Consider the following 24404-nt stretch of genomic DNA (forward strand, 5'->3'; position numbering starts at 1 on the left):
CCCTGGAAAGGAGCCACCCATTACAACACTGTTTCTATGGCAAAATGCATTGCGAATGCTAAGCAGCGGTCGTCCAAATGGCCTATTAGAGCATAACCCATTACCAGGTGGTGCCTTATCATGTTTCCCAAACGATTCACTGCGAGAAACAATCTGCATTTCAGTAAGGCTTAAGAATCCCCAGCTTTCCAAAGGCATCGTTAACTATAACATGAAGCATATTTATTTAACCTGAGACTTTTTTAAAAATGTCAACAAATTTTTCTAGGCATTTCTTTCCCATGGGTCAATGTAATCCAATCCCAGGTGTGCAAAAATTTCTTCTTCACTTTCTGCTTCGAGAAATATCCTCTGAAAGCATAACAAGAAATATGTGCATTCAGATATTTTTGTTCAGCATCTCAGCGCGAACATAAGGAAAGTGTTACTTGCAAAACTGTCTTGACAAAATGAATTATTGCCAAAACAGAATTCCCTGCTTCTGAGCATTAAAAGTCATCTTAACTGAATTCTGTAATTTTTATATTTTCCCACGACAAAACATGGCACTTAACAAATTAAGGTAAAATTATGACAGCCTCATATATTCAGTTAAAGGCACTTGGTATTTTTCCTATGGTTCTTAACCACAGTTGTTCATTAAAACCATCTGAAGAAGTTTTAAAAAAAAATATTGAAACTTGAGCTCAATCTAATGAAATCAGAAGAGTTCTTGCAATCAATCTATTTAAAAGCTCTGGGTAATTCTAATGTGCAGCCAGAATTCAGTACTATTGCTATAGGTAAGAAGGAGTGATAAGGATTGGATACTCCTATGTGTTATGTTCTCCCCCTGGCCCTCCACACCTTCCCTTACCCCCACCAGGCTTCAACTCTTGTTCTCTTTAAGACCAAACACCACTTCTCCTCCATCCCATAATGTTGGGTACATAGGAGACACTCGATTATGTTGAACTACTTATTATTATGTCAATTTGCAAGTATTCCTAAATAGGGTTATGTGAATCTGCCTCCATGCACACGCTCAACATCCTGCCACATCCAGGGCCCTCTCTTCTGACAAGAGCACCTTGATTTTTCTTTGGAAACACCCCACCCCCCACCCTCAGTCCCCGAGGATCAGGTGGGGCTGATCTCACCTCCAAAAAGGGACACACAATCCCAGTCTAGCCAATCAGAGCCACCGTAATGGATTCAGGATGGGCACGGGGCCCAGGCCTGGCCAATGAGCATCAGCTCAGGCTCTTGCTGGAACTATTAGGAAACAGGCTCTTCTCTGTTGGGGTAGCTAAGCTGGAAGGATGGGACTCATGGGAAAACCCTGCCTAAGGATGAAGCCAGCACTGAGGGAAACCTGTGTGAGTGCCTGGATGCAGCCACACCTGAAGTCAACATTACCCAGATGCCACAGTATAGAAGCCAGATTCCTCTTTTGTGCCCATGCCATTTTAGGTTAGGTTCCTGACACTTGTAACGAAGACAGCTCTAACCAAACACACCTTATTTAGACTATAAACTAGAGGGCAAACACGATTACTTTCAGTTATTTTCTGTCTCCTTTCCTCTCAGAGCTTAGTGTCCCTGATCACTGTAAGAACAGTAGACCTCAGCACTTGTGGACTAACAGTGAACATTTTTTTAACTCTCTATAACGGATACAGTAATTTATCATGTTGCTGCTGCATGAGTTTGAATTGTGACATTGCCAGGCTAGCACGCCAAATAAGCAACATGGCTGGTGAATGAGCCTAACGGACCGCCCGGCAACCTCTCAGGGCAGCTCTGATGCTTCCCTTCTGGCAGTCGACTCTCATTGAAGACCCAAGGCAGTGGTCGGCAAGCTCATTAGTCAACAGAGCCGCAGTTTGCCGACCCCTGGCCTAAGGGGTCACTCACAATGCTACTGCCTGCTGCATTTGAGGAGTACTTGAGTGGTATTCGTGATTTGGGGGGATCTTTGGTTTTTTTTGGGGTTACTCATCACAAATACCAAGGATATACTAAACTCAATGAATATTCACTGCTGGACTGGTTCTGGGGACCCCATGAGCTCATCATCTTTGAGCCCAATGCCCCTGAGGTGCATTCTGGGCCAGGTGGGAGGCTGTGCTCCCATTAGGATCTTCCCAGGCGCCCTCAGCTATGATCAATGGGAACAGGACATTCTGGGCAAAGAAAACTGGAACTGGACACTAAAATCAGTTCAGGAAAAGTGTTCAGGGAGCCAGCCCTTGGGAGGAGGGTCAAAGTAGCCCATCTCAGGGAATCAACTCTACCTTGGTCTTGTCATACAGAGCATGGTTATCTAGCATCATCTTCCGCTCATGTGTGGCATAGCGCCGGAGGTCTCTCTCAAATTGCTGGACAAGAGATAAGTAAAATAAGTTACTATCAAGTCTAGACTCTCTTCAGTATTATGCATTTTAGAGGCATCTACATCCCTAAAATGAAATATCTATCTCAACACTAAACATTCCACGAAATGGAATTAAACTCTGCTCAACATTCTCAAATGTTCTCCCCCAGCACAAAGCTCTGCTATGACAGAGCTCTGTGCTCACGTGTTCGCACTAGAATGTCAGCTCTGTGGAAACAGGAACTCAATTTCTTATGTTCTTCACTATATTCCCCTTCAAATATGCCTGGCACATTGATGTACAGCAAATGTTTGTTGAATGAGCAAATGGACATTGTGAGGATTGTGTACAGAATAATATCTAGTTCAGAGTAAATGCTTAAGTAATTTTGGGGGACTTTTGTTTTTTAATTTGGAAACTGCATTTCCAAAAGAGAATGAGGAATCAGGAGACCCAGATTGCAGCCTGGATTTTGTTCCTATCTGGCTGTATATCTCTTGACAAGTCACCCAGCCTCTCTGAATCTTGTTTGCTCAAACAGGATGATGGAAGAAGTGCGTGAGGAAGGTCACCTCTGGTTCTAACATCCTCTCCTATGAGATTCTGTAAAGCTGATGGTCTGAGCCACCTGCCCCAGAGCAGCATCTCCTATGATCAGGGGTGGACTCTGAAGTCACAGGGAGCAAAACCTGGAGCCTAAGCTAGCGGACAGGAACGACTTGGAATAGGAGGGCAATCAATGAAATTCTCATTGAAGTTAATTTTTCTGAGAAGCATAAATCTAGAAATACTGTTCTTTCCTTGTTGGGGATAATTGCGCTCTCTAGTGGCGAGGAATGCTTTTATTTATTTATTTATTTATTTATTTATTTATTTATTTATTTATTTTTAAATTACAGGAAAGCAGGTTGAAGCTGGGCACTACTCTGCTAGCCCACCACTTGGGTGTGTGAGAAGACAGATTTCCCAACCAGGAGGCCTTTATAATGCAGCAGAGAGGAAGCCAGGATTGTGGGGAAAGTGGGGTGAAGCAGATTGAGGGTGCTGTAGCTGCTGGTCTGTGGGGTATTGCTTAGCAACAGAGCCTCCTCCCAGCCCCGGGTCACTCTCCTGCTGTCTACCACACTTAGAATAGTGGCTGCTCACACAGTGAGAAGTCTGGAGAGGAGGGGCTAATGGGGACACTGAGAGGCTGCCCTTGGCTCCCCAGTTCTGGGTGGTGAGATATTCCTGGACTCCTGTGCTAAAATGTCAGGAGCATTTCCCCACACACTGTTAGAAATTATAATGATGGCTTCATTTGGAGAGTAATAATGTTCACTCAACAACTATTTGTTGATGATCTATTATGTGCCAGGTGTGTTCTGGGTCTTTGGAATAATTCCAGCCCCAAAGCAAAGACACCTGACATTTAACTCAAGGTTGAGGACAATTCATTTGTGTTATGTCATTCAAAACCTCCAAGGACTCATTTCTCTGAGGAACAGCCAGCTGCTTTGAGACATGGGTGAAACGGGGCGGGGGGGGGGGGGGGAGGACCATGTGCTGGGGGTGTGCCAAGGGCTTTGCCATCTTCATCTCACTGAATCCTGTGAACCAGGGAGGTAGCTGAGGTCATCGCCCTCACTTTCCTGATGGGAAAACTAAGACTTACAGGGCATAGGGAACTCGTCCTACACCACCCAGCTGCTAAGAGGCAGTGCAGAGACTTGTGACCGGGTCTGGGGAGGCCAGACCTGTGCTCTGAGCCACCATGCTGCTTTCTCTGCTTCAGTGGCTCTCACACTTCACCTGCTTTGGAATCACCTGGGAAGCTTTTTCAACTACAAATTGCTGGGCTCCATCCCCAGAGTTTTGGATTCAGTGGTTCTGGGTGAGGTGGAGAATTTACGTTTCTAACCTGTTCCCAGGTAAGGCTGATGCTGCTGGTTGAGAGACCACACTTTGAGAATAACTTCGAAATTCATCTGTCTCACTTGACCACGTGCAGGTGGAATGCCGGATGTAGAGCTTTCTGGACACTGCCCGCTCCTGTCACCCCGCCCCCACTGCCATTGTCACTGCTCTCAGCCACAGTCGCGAAGATCCAGGTAGTGCTTACCCGGGAGCCGGTCCAGCCCAGCAGAGCGAAGGCACGGCGCTCGTAGGGGCACATGACCAGGTCCACACGGATGGCCTTCCAGGTTTTCCCTTCCTGCTGGCTGGCCTTGTCACTGTCTACCCTCTGATGGTGCAATTTTAAAATCAGAAAGCATTTTTGGAAATGATCTAAAGCATCCACCTTCCTGCTAGGCAACTTGAACTTTTCAAATGTTGACTCTATAAGGTCATAGTATAAAAGTAATCCCTGAAAACAAATGGAAAGACATAAATCAGGAAGAGTCCCCGATGGACAGGGTCCCTGATTTTACACCAGGCTCTTTTAAAATTTTTATTTATCATTATTTTTAATTTTTTTATTTTTGTATTGTTTTCAGAGAGAAGAGGAGAGGGAGAGAGAGAGAGGAACATCAATGTGAGAGGAACATCCATCGGCTGCCTCCTCCACGCCCCCTACTGGGCATGTGCCCTGACTGGGAATCAAACCAAGACCTCCTGGTTCATAGGTTGATGCTCAACCACTGAGCCATGCTGGCTGGGTGGCACCAGGTTCTTAAAAAAAAAAAATGTTTCTATTGATATTTTTAGGAAAAGAGGAAGGGAGAGAGATAGAAACATGCATAGGCTGCTGGGCTTATACCAGGCTGTTAATGAAGGTTCTTAAAGGACACCTTACGGATTCCAGCAGAACGTGGGTGTGTTTTGTCCTGGCGCTGTGAGCCCACCTGGCCATGCTCAGAGAGGAAGCCAGGGCGGGGTGTACTATCCTCCCTCTGCAGCGGAGGAATTTAGCGGTTGCAGAGGCCCAGCCAAGGCCGTTCACAGCAGAGCTGCCAGAGAATCTACCCCCCATTTCTGATCGCAGGCCAGTGCTCAGCAACTCCCCTTCCCCTTTAAGAACAAACCGACCATGAACAACAACAACAAAATCAGGCTGTGTGTATGCGGTACCTCTCATGGCATGTCATGCGGCACTGTATCAGCTGTTGCAAATAACTGAGGATCGATTAGTCATTATATGATTGTGAGGTAGTGTGTAAAATGCAATGGCATGAACACAATGCTTGAGTGCCCAAATATCCACTTTTGCCTTTCTTCTTACCTTCCTTTCCCATAAGTTTATCACTTTAGGTAAAAGTTGTTGTTCTTCCTCCTCTGTTGATCCTGGGCTGGTAATTAAAAAATCTACGTCATGCCCAATCTTCTTACCCCTGATGAAAAATAACCAGTAGAAAATGGAAGTAAATTAGATTTTTAGCTCTCAATCTTTAATAGTCTTTGTTTTTATGCCTTATGCTTAAGGTTTGCAACACAAAATGCTCCAGACATTTGTGTAAACAAAATATACTTGGTTACACAACCCCACGCCTTGCAAGATAAATTTATGACACAAAAAATTTAAAAAATCATACATGTATATGATCATGTATGTCTGGGTAAAAAATGACAAAGAAGATTATTTCTTCTGCACACTCACATGTGAGTGCACCCCCCTGCACCCCCACCCCACACATACAGACAAGCATGATAACTGCAAACTAAGAACTATATTCGCATAATATAAAATGGGGCTCTTAGAATTATCACATAGATTAAGGGCTCAGCTTGCCAGGACGTCCAACAGCACCATGTAAGATAGCCAAAGAGAGAGTCAGGGGAGGGTGTGAGGGGAAGGAATCTCTTTCTGCAAATGGAGGCTTTTTCCTGCACACATCTCTGTGGAGAGTTCATTCATTCATTCATTCATTGGCTCAACCAATATTTTTGAATGCCTACTTTGTGCCAGGCACCATGCACTGGTTCTCGCCAAGCACTAAGTTCTAAAATCTTAGTGGGAAAAGCACAGATACAAACAGACTACCTGGCAGCTATCCAGGAAGCACTGAGAAGGGAGGCCTAGCCCAGCACAGGGAGGAGGGCCTCAGGGAAGGCTTTCTGGAGGAGGTGGCATTTGAATTGAATCTTAAAGGATGAGAAGACACCAGCCAGGTGATTTGAGGAAAGACAGGACAAACAGAAGATCCAGCTGAGCAAAGTCCCAGAGGCAAGAAACAGCCCTGCGTGTGTAGAGAATGACGAGCCACTTGGGGTTGCTGGGGTGGAACACGAGGTGCAGGAAACGAGGCTGCAGAAAGAGGCTGGGGCCACAGCACCAAAGACCTATTGTGCCTGGTTCAGAAGCCTGAATTTTTGAACCTGGGGAGCCACTGAAGGTGTGAGAGCAGGGAGAGCAAAAGCAACCCTCTTTATTTACCTCCGGAATCCTCCTGTCACGGTGACGAAGGCATCCGGGAGAAATGCCCCGACGGCCTCTTTAACCAGCACGCCCACGGCCTCCGCTTCGGCCTTGGTCACACAGCTGACCAGGTCTTCATAATAGAGGAATCCTGAGAGGCCATTGGACAGGCCAATGGAGAGAGTGACACGTCTCATGTGAAATGACCAGCCCGCAAAGGGAAGGGATTCTGCTCCACGTACAGCTAACGTGGCTACGCGCGTGTTATTTGTTCTCTCGGTTGTGAATTTTTCATGGTAACAATGGCTCTTTGCTTTCTGACTGAGAGGCTCACAATTTCCTCAGAAAGAAACAATCTTGCATATCCCTGTAGAAACCAAGCGGTTCAAATCTGACTTCCTATTGAAGAACCAGCCCTCTTGATCAGTAAGCCACACCTATTGTTAAAGAAGACAATACATAAATATTTGGGGTGGGAAGGTCCAGGGTTGGAAGGTGATAGATGAAATAAAGTTAAAGTCAAGAGTAGGAAGCGGGTAGGTTTGCATCTAACGTGCAAAATGTCTTCAGTGGTTGGGCTTGTTGCTCTTTGACCACCGTGAAGAAATGGAAGCTCAGACAGGATTGTTCTGATGAAGAGTTGCAATGACTTGGTTACTCCCACAATCCCATAAGGGGGATTGAGGCGGAGGAGTCAAGGAGGTGGAAGCCTTACCTCCAAGACTGGAGATGAAGCATTGGAGGACAGGTGAGCAGAGGTGTGGGGGAGAGTCACAGATCCTGAGGGACAATGAACTCTCCTTCAACACAAGGCACTGTTCTCTTATCTAGGTCCAAGAGGGAGACCTTCCAACTCTGCTTAAGCCTCTCTAGCAGTGGGAGGCTCTGATACCTCCAGGGGCAGCCCAATTCCTGATTGCAAAGTCTGTTTCAGAATTCTTCCCCACCCCCTGGTTTTATGGCAGTGTCATTGACAAATGAAAGTTTGTGTATATATTTAAGGTTTCCAATGTGATGTTTTGATAATTACCACAGTTGAGCTAATTAGCACACAATGGAAATGGATAAGTAAGTTATGATGCCAATGCAGAAAAATTACTAAGAGGATAGAGCTCATGTTAAGTGCTCTTACCGCAATAAAAAATCAATTTAATAAAATTAAATGCATAATTTATTAATGTGAAAAAATAAAAAGCAATGTTCCATTAGACTTTTGATACAAAATATTTCATCATGGCTGATATTCAAACTGCAACTCCCTTGGTAGCCATAAAATTCCTGTGTGTATTCAGGATGTACACACACCGAAAGTCATGATTGACAACAATTTCTTTACGGACACGTGCAGATATCAGGAATGAACTTGGAGAGACTATAATAATTTGTTGATGCCTGGGAAAGCAACTTTATTGGCTTTCTTGCTTTTCTCTTTGGTATGATTGGGGAGGTTAGCTTATTATAAGAAACAATACACTGAGTAATGTTATATTTCAGACATTGATTGTTCAAGGCCAAATATATATTTTTATTGATTTCAGAGAGGAAAGAGGAGGGTGAGAGAGATAAAAACATCAATGATGAGAGAGAATAATTGATCAGCTGCCTCCTGCACACCCTCTACGGGGGATAGAGCTGGAAACCTGGGCATGTGCCCTTGACCGGAATCGAACCCAGAGCCCAGAATTAAATACCGGGTCTCTTGTTCCCCCAGACTCTTTTATCTCCTATGTGGCATCTTATAGAGTGTATTAGCAATCTCTCTGAGGTTAGCAACTTGATGAGAGATGAGTAGGAGTTTTGTATAGCTATGTTGATGTGAACCTCCAAGATCTGATTTGTTTACTTTCCCGTTGCTTGTTTCTTTTCAACACTTAAACATAAGATAGCTGTTTTCTTTTATTTCCAGTCTCATCTTGTAGAAGATCCCCTTACTTCTGTATCATTAAAATGTTGGCAACTTCATCATTCTGTGTAACTCAGAAGCCACGGGGCCCACAATTGTGGATATGATGCCCTTTCCAATTCCAATTAAGTTGTATTTCTATGTTAAAAGTAAACATTTAAAACAGGTACAATTATTTTTTTTACCATGCCTTGGAATTTCTTCATTTAAAAAAGGCTTAGCAGGACCCTCCCTAAATGGAAGTGACCAAGCCACTTTCAGCCTCCGGGAGGCCCACCAGGCTTTCAGGATGCCTGTGTCAGCACAGTCTTCTCTTCCCAGATTAAGGAGTCTGGTTGGGTCAACCAGATCAACCCTATGTCTGGATTTCCACCATTTCCATTCTATGTCCTGGTGTTCTATAGTTTCTAAAACAGATCTATATTTGTGGCAGACAACTCTAGTTTGTTCAAATACTTTTTGCTTGTTAATCCTCCATGTCAACTTTCTACCCTCGACTCCTCACCAATGCCTCTTACCCAACCGGGACCCAAAGGGTAGAAGGGTCAGTTCAGTAAGAACCAGATGAACAGAGCAACCTGGTTTGACATCTGGACAAAAAGAAATGGCAACCACTACATGAAGGGCGTATTTGCTCTGTGCCGGGCTAATGACTTTGCCTGCATTATCTGATTTATTTCCCACTCCCTTTTATAGACGAGTAACTTAAGCTCAGAGATTTTAACACTTACGTAAGATCACACAGCTGGAGATTGCTGGAGCCAGGATTTGGATCCAGGGCTGTCTGATTCCAAAAGTGTTTGCTTTTAACCATAGCAGGAAAAGAGGCCACATGAGCACCTCAGCTCATGGGGATTAGAGTTGAGATGCAGCTGACTTAGAGCTCTACCTCCACCTGCCCAGCCCATGGTAACGACGGGGCGTTTTCAGGAGACATGATTTACCTGCTTTCTGCATTCGTGTGAATTTCAGGGTTTTGTCCGACCTTATTTTACTCAGGGTTCTGAAACCCATCCTGAACCATTTCTCAGATGTCTTCAGTCCCACTCCGAATACGGAAGTAAAGAGCTGAAAGGGGAGGAGAGGCATGCCTTCAGTTCTAAAATAGTCATGACAACAAATGATACTTCTCAAGGTCAAGAGATTAAGAAAAAGTGTCAGCAAATCTCTGACCCAGTTTCTCCTCAATATGACAAGTAAGTGGGTGATAGTAATTTTTTAGAGAAATTTTTGTTTCAGGGGGGTCCTCTCCTGATAAATGAAACAGACACGAAGAGGCAGGTTCTGGCATCTGCATGGGGCTCCCCAGTAATCGGATCACGGCGTGGCCTGTGCTGTCCTCCTGTGACAACAGCTATCCCTGTCAGCATTTCCCTTTGCCAAGGGTCCCTCACACACACTCATGCTCTGCATATTTATCCTCACACTTTAACGAGGGATGCACATGTAGGTTGTACTAATTCTCCACCATCACACAGCTGGTGAGTGGCAGAGCCTAGCCAGCTGTGGGCAAACTACGGCCCGCGGGCCGGATCCGGCCCGTTCAGCTGTTCTATCCGGCCCGCGGAGCCGAAAGAGCAGAGGGTTCTCTTGCTCTCCCCTCCGCTCCTTTACTTTGAATTTATATTAGTTCACACAAACACTCCATCCATGCTTTTGTTCCGGCCCTCCGGTCCAGTTTAAGAACCCATTGTGGCCTTCGAGTCAAAAAGTTTGCCCACCCCTGGCCTAGGCTGAAACCCGGTCTGTCTGCCCTCCAAGCCCGGGCTCCTGCCCACTACCACCTTTTGGGCCTGTGCATCCCTTCTGAACTGAAGGGATTGGCAGAAGTCTCTCAATGCCACGGTAAGGAGCATTGGGAGGTAATAAAGCTGCTCCAAAGTAGACAAGGATGCAGGAAGGAGCTTTTCAACACAGGTTTGCTCTTTGAGAGCAGGTTTGTTTCGCCCCATGGTTGTCGTGTCCCTGTGGTATTTGTGCACATGAGTGACAGACTCCTGGAAGGTAAGGTACTTTGTATCTCATCATAGTGTGGCAATAAGCTCCAGCACCTGTACTTATTTAGGCATCTGCTTCCTAGACCATTGGCATGGGCTGATTTGCAGCCCCCCTCCCCCAAAAAAATTTATAATAATAAAGCAGAATATGCTAATTAGACCAGACGTCCTTCCGGACGAAGCCAGGACTGCAGCTGCAGGATCGAGGCAGCTGCCACAGCTTCGAAGGCCTACTCTTGCATGAATTTCGTGCATTGGGCGTCTAGTATATATATCCATACGCTGAAGTCCTACCCTCCAGTGTGATGGTATTTGGAGATGGGGCCTTTGGGGGGTGATTAGCTTTAGATGAGGTCTTGAGGGTAGAGCCATAATGATAGGATTTGTGCCCTTGTAAGAAGAGATACCAGAGAGCTTGTTCTCTCTCTATCTCATGTGAGGGCCCACTGAGAAGGAAGGCACCTGCAAGCCAGAAAGAGAGTCCTAACCAGAACCCAACTGTGCTGGCATTCTGAGCTCAGAATTCCAGCCTCCAGAACTGTGAGAAAATAAATAGTCATTAGTTAAGCCTCCTACTCCATGGCATTTTGTTAGGGCAGCCCAAGCTGACTCATACAGCCACCTAGAATAAGTAATAGGATTAACCAAAAACCATTTTTTATAACTATGTGTAAAATCACTTACTTTGAAGGACTGATATCGCTCATCATTTAACACAGCTTTAACTTCAGAACTTTCTCCATCTTCAATAATTTCCTGCATAGACATTTGGAAAATATTTTAAATTAGGGACGTTGGACAATCACAGTCTAAGATGCTGAAATCGCTTGACTTTTCAGAAAATGCACACCCGTTGTGTGGAGGATGTTCCCCTAGATTATCCCGAGAAAACAAGACATTTCCCTATAATCTTGAAAATCCCAGGTCATTTATTTCCAAGTGTCACTTTACAATCCTCTGTAACAAAGGTACAGAATGATTCGGGTCCAAATCTATGGAGCACCTAACCAGAATATTCACTGACCAAAGGTGTCTAAATATTTGCGATAATTTTCTTTTCAATGGATACAAACTTGCTGAAACAAAGATTTTTTTTATCTGAGTGGATTAGGCTCGGACCCATTGAAAAGCCAACTCGAAGTTCAAGCCCTTATGATGTCTGACTCAGAGCCACCCACCCTCCTCTAGATAGAGTTAGGATTATTTATCTTAAATAATTGACCTCGCACTTGACTATACTGAAACATACTTCTGGGTGACCAACCTGCCTTGCTGGGGAATCCTTCCACATCATTTAATAAATAGGCACCCACCCTTGGTTCTCTATCCGAAAATTACACACAGAGATGCAGAATCAACTCCACTGCCTGTTACACCCACCACCATCCCGGAGGGTGATGTCCCCTGATGGAACTGAGGCCCTTCACCCAGCCTGTGTCTGAAGTCAGACTATCCCCTGCTGTCGAGCTTTGATGTCACTCGATTCTTTCACTATGATTAGTAATAATACAGGAGAGTCCTTTTTCCACTTACTTGGCCCCACATAGCTCCAGCTGTCATAACATTGATTATAGAGTCTATGTATCTATCATCTATCATCCATCTAATCTATCTAGAGAAAGTAAAATAAGTCATGAATATATCTACATAGCTGACAGGAACATCTATTCTCTCTCTCTCTCTCTCTCTCTCTCTCTCCCTCCCTCCCTCCCTGCCTACCTACTTACCTGTCAGAGGTGTGACAAATCACATTGCACCCTTACCTCTATGATACTCTTCACTTTGTCCCCCAAGCAGGGAATTCCTTCTGTGTCCTTCATACTGATGATGGTGAATGGCAGTGACTTAAGTACAGAAGCCGCTCTCATGAATGCCAGACAGGAGCCTTCGTTTTCTCTAAACTCACAGTTTTCAGCCAGTACCTCAAAGGCATCCTGAAGAATAAAACCAGATGAGTAGAACACGGCCTTGTTTCCTAGCCCCGTGGTCACTCGCAAATGTCTCTTGTTCTCCTTTAAGTATTGGAGAACCCTGCCTGGCCTTTTCCCTGAAGGTCAGGATTGGGTCTTCAGTACCTTGGCACCCCTCCCTCTCCTGTTTGATAAGAAGACAGGCCTCAGCGTGTTTTGGAAGGCAACTTTGAGTTCACTGCCATTAGATATTCAGAAATGATTTAACTAAAGCATGAGCTCATGCTCACTGCATCCTACCAGTCATTACTTGGAGTTACTGATCCTTCCTTCTTTGCTTCCTGACGTTCCTACCAGCCCGAGGCCAGGATTCTGCCTTGACCACTGGGTACCCCCATCTCTTGGCTGGTCTATAAAGCACAGTCAGCACGCTGTGCTTTAACACGGGCTGGCCGAATGACGGGTGCAATTACAGGTGGCACGGCTCGAGGCCGGGGTCATTTGAGGTGGAGTATGTTTGCACTTCTAGCAGAGGAGGAAGCAGCTGCAGCTGTGTGGCATCGCGCACATGGCACCCACTTCCTGGTCCTCCTCGCACAGAAGTCTTCTACTCACTACAGTGCTGCATGCTTTACCCACCTGACAACTGACTCGATGCCGGAGGACGAGCAGTTGTGGGCTTGTTAGGCTCCTTTGAACCGCAATTGCCAAACTTCAGGGCTGGATGGGGCTTTAGAGGTAATCTAGCTCATTTCCAATGGAATGGAGAAGAAATGGGGGCTCAGAGAGAGGAACTGACTTCCCCGAGCTCATAAACATCACAGAACTGAGACGCGCTTTTGGTTTCCCAGCTCAGGCTGTTTATGCATCATTGCTATGCCTATGCAATTGGACTAATCACCGTATTTGCTTTTTCCGAATAGTTGCCTTTGACAAGTGTGATGCCCAATAATGATGACTCTTAATAAATAGTAATCTACCATCTCTAAAGAGTATAATCCAAATAGATTTGTCCATTTCCATGATACAAGTAGGCCCATTCTTGATAGAAAGAAAAACCAGAGATTAGGATTGGGAGGGCGGGGGGAGTGTGGGAAAAACTTCCTTTTCAGAAGAATTCACAATTTGTAGACTCATGGGAAAGACCTGCAGGCCTCATCGGCCCCGGGTTTTGTGAAGCCCCATTACCGTGAATATGCGGTTTCGGTTGTTTAAAGTGGTTCTTCTCTGACACGCGTATGGAGAGATCTTTCTTCCAGCAAGTGGTGGAGTCTCCTGGGGCTCTGGGTTGGGGCCACCCGAATAGTCTCCTCTCACCTAAACAAATGCATGAGCATTTATGTTTAATAACAATCAATAGTAATAATAATAGACATGCATGAAGAAAAAATTGGAAGCAGTTTGATGGCAATTATCTCTGGAAAGAGGATAAAATTTCACGAGAGTCAAATTTTATATTATACAAATCTCTAATATTTGAATTTGTTATAATTAACATGCATTATTTTTCCAATCAGGGAAAAAAAACACACACGTGAAAAAGGACTATCAGTGAAATACCATTTTCCTTTCCTATGAAAAGGAAACAAACCTCTTCCTGAGGGTTCTAGCACGTTAGTGAAGGATTTTGAATTAAGAGCTTAACTTTCTTAACCTTTTGCTTTATGAATGGTCATAGCAAGAAAAAAAAATAGAAACCCTCCACTTCTCTGGCCCCAGAACATCAAGGCTTCAACATTTCGAATTGGTGTGTAGACCTCTTCATAAAAACAGCTGCCGTTTATTAAGGCCAGGCTTTGTATTAAGTGTTTTGCATATATGTTATTCTAACCCTCAGACTCATGTTTTGAAGTGGGTGCTGTTGTTACCCCATGTTATAGAGGAGGGGACTGAAGCTCAGAGAAGCTAAGTGACTTGCCCAGGGGCACACAGGGCGTGAGCAGAGAGCCCAGGTCTGCTGGTTCTGTAGCCCAGGTTCTGAACCATCAAGCCAAGGACAGTGGGAACCACAGCCAGGACACTTACGACGAGCTGGTGTTGTCCTGTCGCCTCCACTGGCTTTCCTGCGCGCATGCATTCTATCAGCCAGGAGACGTCGAGGAGTGCTGGCTCTGAGCTGGCTCTTACATTCTGCACCCGAAGCCACTCCAGGACATCGGAACCTGAGTTGTTTTCTGCCACAATGTGGGTGACGGAATCACTGCAGAAGGCAAGACAAATCACCAGCTGTGGGCACTTTCAGAATCAGAAGCTCTCCTCTCTCCTCAAGGTCCTCAGAGCATCCCCGCCAAAGGGCAGCCACAGAGACACAGTAACACTTCCTATGTAATACCATTAGCGCACTGTCCCTGCTGCTGCCACGTAGAACGAATGTTTTGGTGTTTTATGTCCAATATCATATGAACGACAATAAACTGTGAGACAAACAGAATTGTCCCAGAAAGCCTGAAAGGACAGTTGCCATAGTTACACACCAACGTGGAGAAGCCACAGGGAGGCTGCCAGGCTCTCTGAGCTCTGGGCTGTGTCTCAACCCAGGAGGGAGGAGCCCTGGGGCTCATCTTCCAAACCCATGCCCCTCACCATCCACTCTTTCCACTCCTGCTCCACCACCACTGACTCCTCACTGAGGACACAGCCCTGCCTCTAACAGAGACATCCAGATGCCTGGAAATGTCGGGGAAAGGGTGAAATATAACATATAGGCATACACAGAAGACAAAGGCTAGAGAGAAGTACTCCAGAATATTAGAAAAAAAAATAATAACCACATACACACATGTACTAGTATACATTTGTCCCTCGGTATCCACAGGGGATTGGTTTCAAGACCCCTATGGATACCAAAATCCTCGGATGCTCTAGTCCCTTACATAAAATGGTATAGTATTTGCATATAACCTACGCACACCCTCTCATGTACTTTAAATCCACTTTAGATTACCTATAGCACCTATACAATGTAAGTGCTACGTGAATAGTTAGTATACTGTACTGTTAAGGGATCAACTTCCTGGAATTTTAAAGTTATTTTCCATCTACAATTGGTTGAATCTGTGGACAGGGAACCAGTGGATACAAAGGCCCAACAGTATATTCTTACTTGATCCCCCCAAGAGTCTTAGGAGGCGGGCAATATAATTTTAGATGAGAAAACCGAGGCTTACAGAGGCGACATAAAGCCAGGATTCAGACCCAGGTGTGCATGACTCAAGCAATCCCTTAACGTTCTACTACTCTGTGGTTAGAGTCCTGGGTGAGGTTTTGTTTTGGTATTTTAATGTGTTTTCTGTCATGAACCATCTATCATCATTTTTCTCCTTAGGAGAAAAAATATACATGAATGTCATTTTTAAGGACAAAAAGACCTGGAGTGCGGCTGAGGTGTCTCTGCCTTGCCCGGGGCTGTCTTCTTATAATGAAAGGTGGTAGGCAGCCTCACAAAGCGGTCTCCAGCTTTTCAAAGACCCCAAGGCACTGCCGAGATGGCTGTTCCTGAAATATCAGTGGATTCGATTCCTTAAACGCACCTAGTGTCTTAACCAGGACTAGGTAATGTGTTGGACTGGTTTGGGAGGCCTGAACCAACCAAAGCAGTTATGAGATAGAATTTGTCCCCCAGCTTCCCACAGGGCAAATGCACAGGCTCTTCTGCAACTGGTGCTGAACTGAAATGTGCTCCTCATGCTCCTTAGCGTCCTGAAGGCCGGGACAGTGTTCTGATTTGCCTGGCTACAGTCTGGGTTATAACCAGGCCTGGTGCCAAGCACGTGGCCAGATTCACAGTAATGGTCAATAGGTAGACCACTGGTAGAATGAATAAATGAATTGATTAATCAATGGCTCCAAAGGAATATTTCTCTTTTTTTAAAGATTTTTTTTATTGATTTTTAGAGAGAGAGGAAGGAATCAGGTGAGAGAGAGAAACATCGATGTGAGAGCAAACCATCAATCTGCGTACCCCCTACCAGGATGGAACTTGAAACCTGGGCATGTGCCCTGACCAGGCATCGAACCAGTGACTTTTCAGTGCATGGGATGACATCCAATCAACTGAGCCGCACAGGTCAGGGCAGGAATGTTTCTTAAACTCTAGTGTTTCTCCAAGACACCCAGAAAGCTGGGTTAAAATTCAGATGCTGGGCCCTATTACCAAAGATTCTTACCTAGGGTAAATCTTACCTAGGGCCCAGGAACATGCATTTTTTACAAACTCCCTCCATGATTCTGACATTGTCAGTCAGTCCTAGTTATCTATTGCTACGTACCAATTGCCCCAAAATGTAATGGCTTAACAAAGGTAATGATTTCATTATATCTGCAATTTTGTGGGTCAGGAATTCAGGCAGCTTGGCTGGTGATCCTTGTGATCCTTCTGTTTGGTGTGGTCCCCATGGAGGTGCGACGGGCCAGATGTCAACCTGACACCTTTGCATGGCCTCTCTCAGGGCATTCAAACTCCTTGAGGAGGTTCTGGGATCCAGGAATAGCAGAAGCCACAGGACCTTTTATGACCCTGCCTCAAAAGTCACATTATGCCACTCTATTGGTTGAAGCAGTCACAAGCCCTCCCAGATGCAAGGAAAGGGGAATAGCGCCTGCCTCTTCATGGGAGCACCCATATTTTATTTTATTTTTAAAAAATATATTTTATTGATTTTTACAGAGAGGAAGGGAGACGGAGAGTTAGAAACATCAATGAGAGAGAAACATCAACCAGCTGCCTCATGCACATCCCCCACTGGGGATGTGCCCGCAACCAAGGTACATGCCCTTGACCGTAATCGAACCTGTGACCCTTGAGTCCGCAGGCCGATGCTCTATCCACTGAGCCAAACCAGTTGGGGCAAGGAGCACCCATATTTTAAACCACCCCCCCGCCAATAGCCCACGAATTCCACTTTGAGAAACACGTCTATAAAGAAAGATCTTCTTTTAACTGGATGTGCTCAATTACAGCAATGTTTCCCAACACGGTACGCCTTTCTCTGCAGGTACAACAGATAATTTTAGCAGGTACAACAGAACATTTAAAAGGCATATGTGTTTATTTATATCTACATTTTTAAATTATACCTATCAGGCATGGTTGAATGGGTTTCATAGTTTTTATATTATACCTTAGGACAAAGCTAAATTATGTTTAACAATTCAGTTTAGGAACAATGAAAGGAAACACATTATGTGTATGATAACACATGTGGTAAAAGATATAAGAACCCTAATGTGGCACTCAGATGTCTGGAAAGCCCTGAGTTATGAAATTAACTCATAAATTTTAGTTCTGATTTTTCCTCTGATATCTGTATTCTGGCTCTTCCTGTCTTTCTTTTCCTAGTTGGTCCTGCCTCTCAGTATAATTAGAAAAACTCTCCATGAAGAAAGAGACAGCCATCCCTTTTGCCTGGAGACAGACCCCCAATCTGACTTTCCCAGTTTTCGTGGACAGTCACCTGCTTTTATCTTTGTCTTTAAAACTGTTTTCTTTGCCTGGAAAGGTCATTTCTGATCCTTCCCATCTGATGTAGGACTTGTTTTTTTAAGTAATGCCTTTAAACAGTAATTTACAGTTAAGCTGAGCTGTTTGCAGTTTAAAAACCCTCCTGCCAATTCCCCTTAGCAACTGATCTGTTTCCGAATCCCTGAAACAGGAAAATCGAAGCAGTCAAGACAGGGTTCCATTTCCAGCCCTGATAGACTTAGTAAGACTGAGAGGGTCTTGCCTTAATTTTTTGGCCCATCTGAAATGGTATGGTGAGCATTTTTATTAATTTAAATTCCACAAATTTTGAAATACAAAGTAATTTGGACCAGAGCTGAACTAGAGTTTACATCGCATGCTCCTGAATTTATAAAAATAAAGTATCACTTTGCTGCTTACAAAAGTAATACTGGTACATTGTAGAAAAAAATTTAATTACAAATATTAATCTTGGAAATCACAAGTTCCTCTGGCTGGTTCTGTATTCACCAGATAAATCATTCTTTTGAGCAAGTATTTCCTGAAGCCTACTGTGTGTAAGAAAATGGTCAGAGGTCTGAGAGTGAGGTGGGTATGATGGCCTTGGTGACGCCCTTGCCCTTGGAGTCAAAGAGGGGGTAACTGAATGAGATGAGGAGTAAAGCCAGTGGGAGGTCACAGATCTCCTGTGCTCCAGCGAGGAAGTTCTCTCCTCTAAGAGGGCTTCCAGGGGTCGTAGGTCTTAGACATAGAAGGGCATAGGGAGGAAGGGTTCAAGGTTAGGGGGGAAAAGTAAGAAAAAAATATAAAGAAAAATGTGTTTGGATACTGGGACTGGAAGGGGCCTAGAGATGGACTAGTTAAACATTATATTTTCTAGAGCTGGTAGCATCTTTTTCATCTGGTGTTCAGTTTATTTGGCAATGACCTTTAATATTTTTATTTCAGACACCACGAATTTGAAGTGATAGGACACTGTCAAAGATAAACAAAGCTGGACCCTAGTAAGAGCTGCAAGGATAGATTTTATTTAGTAATAACTACTGCAATAGGGAAGAGCGTCCAGCACGAGGGCAGTTCAACTCAAGGAAACGAGGCAGGAGACCTTCTAAAGGCTGGGGTGTGTTAGGGGAAAGGCTCTGAGGGGCTCTAGAGGAGTTGGTCCATGTGGCTGGCCACCTGGATTTGCTAGTTGGCGCTTATTCAGAGGAGAAACACATTTCTTGAATCATTATGACAGGAGGCATTGGTGCAAGTTACAGCCTTTACCTCCCACGGAGAATGAAATTGGGAGTTCTCTCCTGAATGTTTGCCTAAGGGCTGACTCTCTGGTCATTGAAATGAATGGAAAGTAAAGGAATCAGAGAAGGAAAATGCTAATTTAGAAAATGGAGGAGGAAGAGGAGCAGGAGGAGGAGCAGGAGGAAGAGGAGGAGGAGGGGGAGGAGGAGGAGGAGGGGGAGGAGGAGGAGGAGACTAGTACACACTTGGAAACTATATTATGGTCTCTTAATTCTAGATCATAACTAAGCTACAATTCCCGACTCCCCTGTCTCATTATAAACTCTTTGCTGGCAAGGTTCATGTCTCCTAGTTTGCATGTCCAGGACCATACAAATATTGTGCAGAACGGGTATGAACAGAACCCTTTACTTGTGATGCCACAATGGTCTGTCTTGCTTTTATTGAAGACAATGCCTTCCAAAGGTACCCTTGTAGACAAGTTATGGAGGTCTAGGCAGGACGAAAGTGTCATCTGCTGGACTTCTGCTTGAACAGTGGAACTCAGCAAGTGTTAAACTGCCGGTGACACAACCCTGGAGAGCCATCCTTCCAGCCACAGCTCATCCTTCTTCAACATGGAAGGTCATATGCATATGTGCTGGGGAATATAACAGCTCCAGACAGTACAGTTCAGGGCATGCAGGTGTGCCATTTCTAAGCTGTGCTCAGGCCCAGGTAAAAGAAGAATCAGATTTTCCCTCAAATTTAATCCTTCTGGAATCCAAAGAATGTGCTAGGAACTATGAAGGTTGTTGCCTATTTTCGGAACATCCCTTCCCCCCTTTAGCTCCGCCTTCTCTGAATCTTAGAATAGTGAAGACAGGCATAGCTAGCCTTCACTATAGAGAAGCATCAAAATCAGCTTTTATTTTCATTTTTAAAATATATGCATATTGTAAACAATTTGGAAAACAGAATAAAACTAGCCATAATCCCTCACTACTATTCCCCCCCCCCAAAAAAATAACCACTTATAACATTTTTATTTCCTTCCTGTCTTTGTTCTACTTGTTTATATCATTTGACCTAGTTCAGATTATGGAGAAAGAACCCTTTCCTCAGGGTTGTGTTGTGTTGTAAAGGTCAATGGATCCAGCTAATTAACAAGAGAACAATCACACTTTATGTTTGCATAACTTTTAATTTATCAAAGCGCATTGGCATCCAGCATTACACTGGGTGGTCACATCAGACTAAACCATTTATCTAGAAACCAAGGTCAGAGAGCAGAGGAGGAGTCTCACCTCACATGCCATGGCTGGAAAGAGTCAGGGCCAGAATTTGAGGTCTCTAGATTTCTTATCTAGAGATTTCCCCCCACAATCATGTCTATTGTCCTTTCCAGTGAAAGTGTGCATGTCTCAGTACAGAAATTCCGTTTGCGAGCTAGGACTTCTACTTCCTGTGGTTTATTTTTGTGCCATTGAACACATTTGTATTTAATGTGTCTGCTGAGCTGCCAGCCTGGGAACTCTGCCACCATCGCGCGCACAGCAGCAGTTTGCTCACCAGGCACCAGTTTCCTCTGTCGCCTGAGCAGCTGGGCTTGGCCCCTGGCAGCGGGCATCTGGGCACAGCGCTGCCTCCAGAGCTCTCTGGCCAGAAAAAAACTTGCCTCCATAATCTGCCCAAGTACCTGCCTCCGCCACCAGGTACGTGTTTGTAGCTGTGCCTGTAACCTCACTAGCCAGCCCCTGCTGGAAGTATGGACCGTTCAACAGAGAGCTTTCCATGTAAGTGCTACCTTGACCATCTGGCTCTCACCTTCCCGCCTGGCCCTCGCCAAATTTCTTTACCACAAAAAAGCAGTTCCGTATTTGCTAAGGCTTTTAATTTCTGGTGTTTAGGTGTGTTTTTTTCTTTCCAAATTATTTTTAAAATATTGCTCCTTCTCTGCCTCTTTGCCTATGTCATCTTTCCCCGCCTCCTAATTCAATAGTTTGGGTTTAACATCACAAATGAGACAGGGGTTAAAGAGAAGAAAGAGGCAGAGAGGGGCAAAGGAGACCATATAAAGGGAAATCAGAAGGGAGACAGGCCATGGAAGACTCAGGAATTTCTGAGTGGACACTTTGATAGAAAAAGAAAATGTTTCTGTGACATGGTGTTTTCAGATGAATAATGGGTCTCATGAAAATTATCACATCCGATTATCGACTTTTTACATATGTCTCTCAAGCAATTTGAAGCTGACATTTCTTCAGCACGAAAGGCTTGTCAGTTTTATTTTTAAACATCCAAGACTATTTTTTTCAATGCAAATTTATTTTCACATAGAATTCTTATTGGTTTTCCTGAAGAAAAAAGAAATCGGTCAGTCTATTCCTTTGACCAGGAAGCCAGCCAATTGTTTTAATCATCATTCTTTATTCACTGCAAGTCCCCTGGTGGTTCTGTTTGGAACTATTTATGTAAAGGTTTTAACACCATTTATTTCTGGATTGTTTGTTTTCTCTTCCATCTCTTTGAGACCAGTGAAGAGCTTATATAACAGTGAGGAAAGCAAGAAGGCCAACTGCTGGGATGTGACTGGGTTTGTGAGTGAACCAGTCTAAGCAGCACAATGGTTGCTTCCATTGCCTTCTTGTCTCAGTTCTCTTGAGCGTTCTCTTCACTCTCAGCTTCCGAGTCGCCCCTGAATCTTTAATGAGCATCCTTCTCTCTACAAACCCACTCACACGGATCTTTGGAAAAGTAAGATCAAGGCCACATTGGGGTGCCTACATGAGCCAGCTATAGTCACTCATCCTAGCCTGTCACAGACACTGGTCACCTCAGCACAGCCAGATGGTTAGCTCGAGAGCCAGGCAGCCAAACCATTCTTTTTGCCTCAAAGTAGCTGACATTTTTTTATTGAACTCGGCGGTGTTTTGTTCAAACTGGTCAAGAATGAAATTGAGTGGCTTCAGCCTTGAATTTTCCAACTAGGTTTCTGTTTATCATCCTTAGATACCTCATCTCATCAAAGTGAAAGGCAAAAAAATAAAAAATAAAATTGTACTTATTTTTGGATGCTAATTATTTTCAATATGATTCTATTCAGTCACCACTCATCTTATTTCCCCTAACTAATTGGCTCAGATCTGTTCCTTGGTTTCATCACCTCTTCCCCACATGGGAGGAAACACAGGGTTCTTGGGTTACAAAGGAGCTGTTCACAAAACTGACTCACAAATGAATCAGTGGTGTCCTACCTGAGCTCATTCTCCACCCTGAATCCTTTCCTTCGAGCCAGCTCCATGAGGAAGGCTCTGCGGGTTGTTCCCATTTTCTTCTCCAAAATGAAGAGGACCAAATCTCGGAACTTGATGTCCTGAGGAGGAGAAGCCATCGAGGCACCCATCTGCCTGGGTCTCTTCTTCCGAGGGCCCGCGTGGGCCATGTGCACTGAGTCCATGGGAAGGAGGCTGCTGCTGCTCCAGCTGTGTCTGAAAGTGGTGTCTCCAGCAGTGAGGAAGAGTCTACCCCTCCTTCAGAAGAGCTCTGATGTCATCTCACCAGCAGGCTCTGAAGCCAGGGCAAGGTTCCTGGGCCCTTCCCTGGTGATATTCTTCCTGCTGAAGATTTATGGGGAATTTCTGCCTCACTTCAGCTCATTGTCCAATGTAGAGATCATAACAGAAACAGGAAATTAATTTTTGCTTTCCTATGCTGTGTATAATCTCATCGGATCTTATGAGAAGGGTAGGGAAACATCATTTTCCCCATTTTATTTACTTGTTTGTTTGTTTATGTGTTGAGGCCCCTCTTGTCTTTATTTTTTATTTATTTTAATCTCCCAACTTGCTTGCATTCTCTTACTTTCATAGACAATCATTGCAATACATGGGATTTCTAGAATTCACATGGCTGTTATAATACATTGTATGTGGTTGTTTTTCTTTTACATAAATGGCATTGTTATATTTCTTATTCTGCTGATCCCTTATTTCACTCAAAACTATGTTTTCGGCCAGGCTGGTGTGGCTCAGTGGATTGAGTGTCAACCCATGCACCAAGAGGTCACCAGTTCAATTACCAGTCAGGGCACATGCCTGGGTTGCAGACTCAATCCCCAGTAGGGGATGTTCAGGACACAGTTGATTGATATTCCTCTCACGTTGATGTTTCTATCTCTCTTTTCCTCTCTCCTTCTCTCTCTCTCTCTCTGAAATCAATAAACACATATTAAAAACAAACAAACTATGTTTTCAGATCCATCCATGTTGTTCTGTGTTCTAATCATTGCTTATAATTGCTCCATAGTATTTCATGGTGGGCATTTTAGCTATGTTGATGCACTTTATAAATGAGAAAAAAAACAAAACAAAAACAATAAGATTCAGACAATTTGCTCAAGATCACAGAATAAGTGGCAGAACCAGATCTTGAATTAGGTCTTCAGACTCTGCATGCTATCTGTCTCAGCTTTTTCAGTGAACTAAAAGCTTGTCTGGAGAATAGCCCATTATAGGCCTCAAAAAATTGATCTTTTGGGATGAAATGGGATGATCTTTTGATGATAATTACTGCCATAAAGAGATGTTTTCATAACTTTATGTGCAAATGAAATGAGTGTCTTTCATTGATACACTTGATGGATCTCATTTCCTGAGCATCTTTTGTGGCAAAAGCAAGTACTGACAAGCCTCAGCTGACTGAATCCGCACACACCTGCCGGGCTGGTGCTAACATTCCCATTGGGCTAAACAACCCGCTCAGCGTCACAGAGCGAGGAAATGGTCTCAGGTAGGAAACGTTACAGAAGGGATTCAAATGTCTGGTAAGGACTTTTAAGGTAGCTCTGTGGTTCTGGTATGCTATGACTGCTTGCTAACGATCAAAACCTGAGTCCATTCTGGCCCTCACTGTTGGTTAGGCCTCTGGTTACTGAAATGCTGAAAGCTTCATGGGAGAACAGTCTTAACTACCAAGTGGCCCTGCATCACGGAGCAAGCAGAAGATTCTGGCAAGAGCTGGGGTTGTTGTGTCCATCCCCACGGTATGGCCAGAGGAAGAACCTGTGTGTCACCTAAATGGCAAACGGGATGGAGACCTGGCACAGAGAGATGACTAAGAGCTCGGGCTCTGACATCTGGCTGTGGGTACAAATCTCACCTCCTTTGCCTGCTGAGCTGAGTGCTAGGCACAGAGGAAGCACTTTAAATTGACATCAG

General features: G+C 44.4%; 1 protein-coding gene across 1 annotated transcript; it reads right to left on the reverse strand.

Annotated features, from left to right (window-relative positions):
- Positions 1–69: 69 nt before the first annotated feature.
- Positions 70–22645, reverse strand: DNTT (DNA nucleotidylexotransferase; the record flags this gene model as incomplete). Its single annotated transcript, XM_080643036.1, has 11 exons — positions 70–351; positions 2277–2360; positions 4459–4704; positions 5560–5668; positions 6712–6844; positions 9541–9664; positions 11278–11349; positions 12357–12527; positions 13692–13820; positions 14529–14703; positions 22443–22645. The coding sequence occupies 11 exons, from the start codon at positions 22643–22645 to the stop codon at positions 265–267; spliced, it is 1533 nt and encodes a 510-aa protein (XP_080499162.1). The 3' UTR covers positions 70–264.
- Positions 22646–24404: the final 1759 nt, after the last annotated feature.

This window comes from Plecotus auritus (assembly GCF_963455305.1).
Source record: "Plecotus auritus genome assembly, chromosome: 9".
Lineage (NCBI taxonomy): Eukaryota > Metazoa > Chordata > Mammalia > Chiroptera > Vespertilionidae > Plecotus > Plecotus auritus.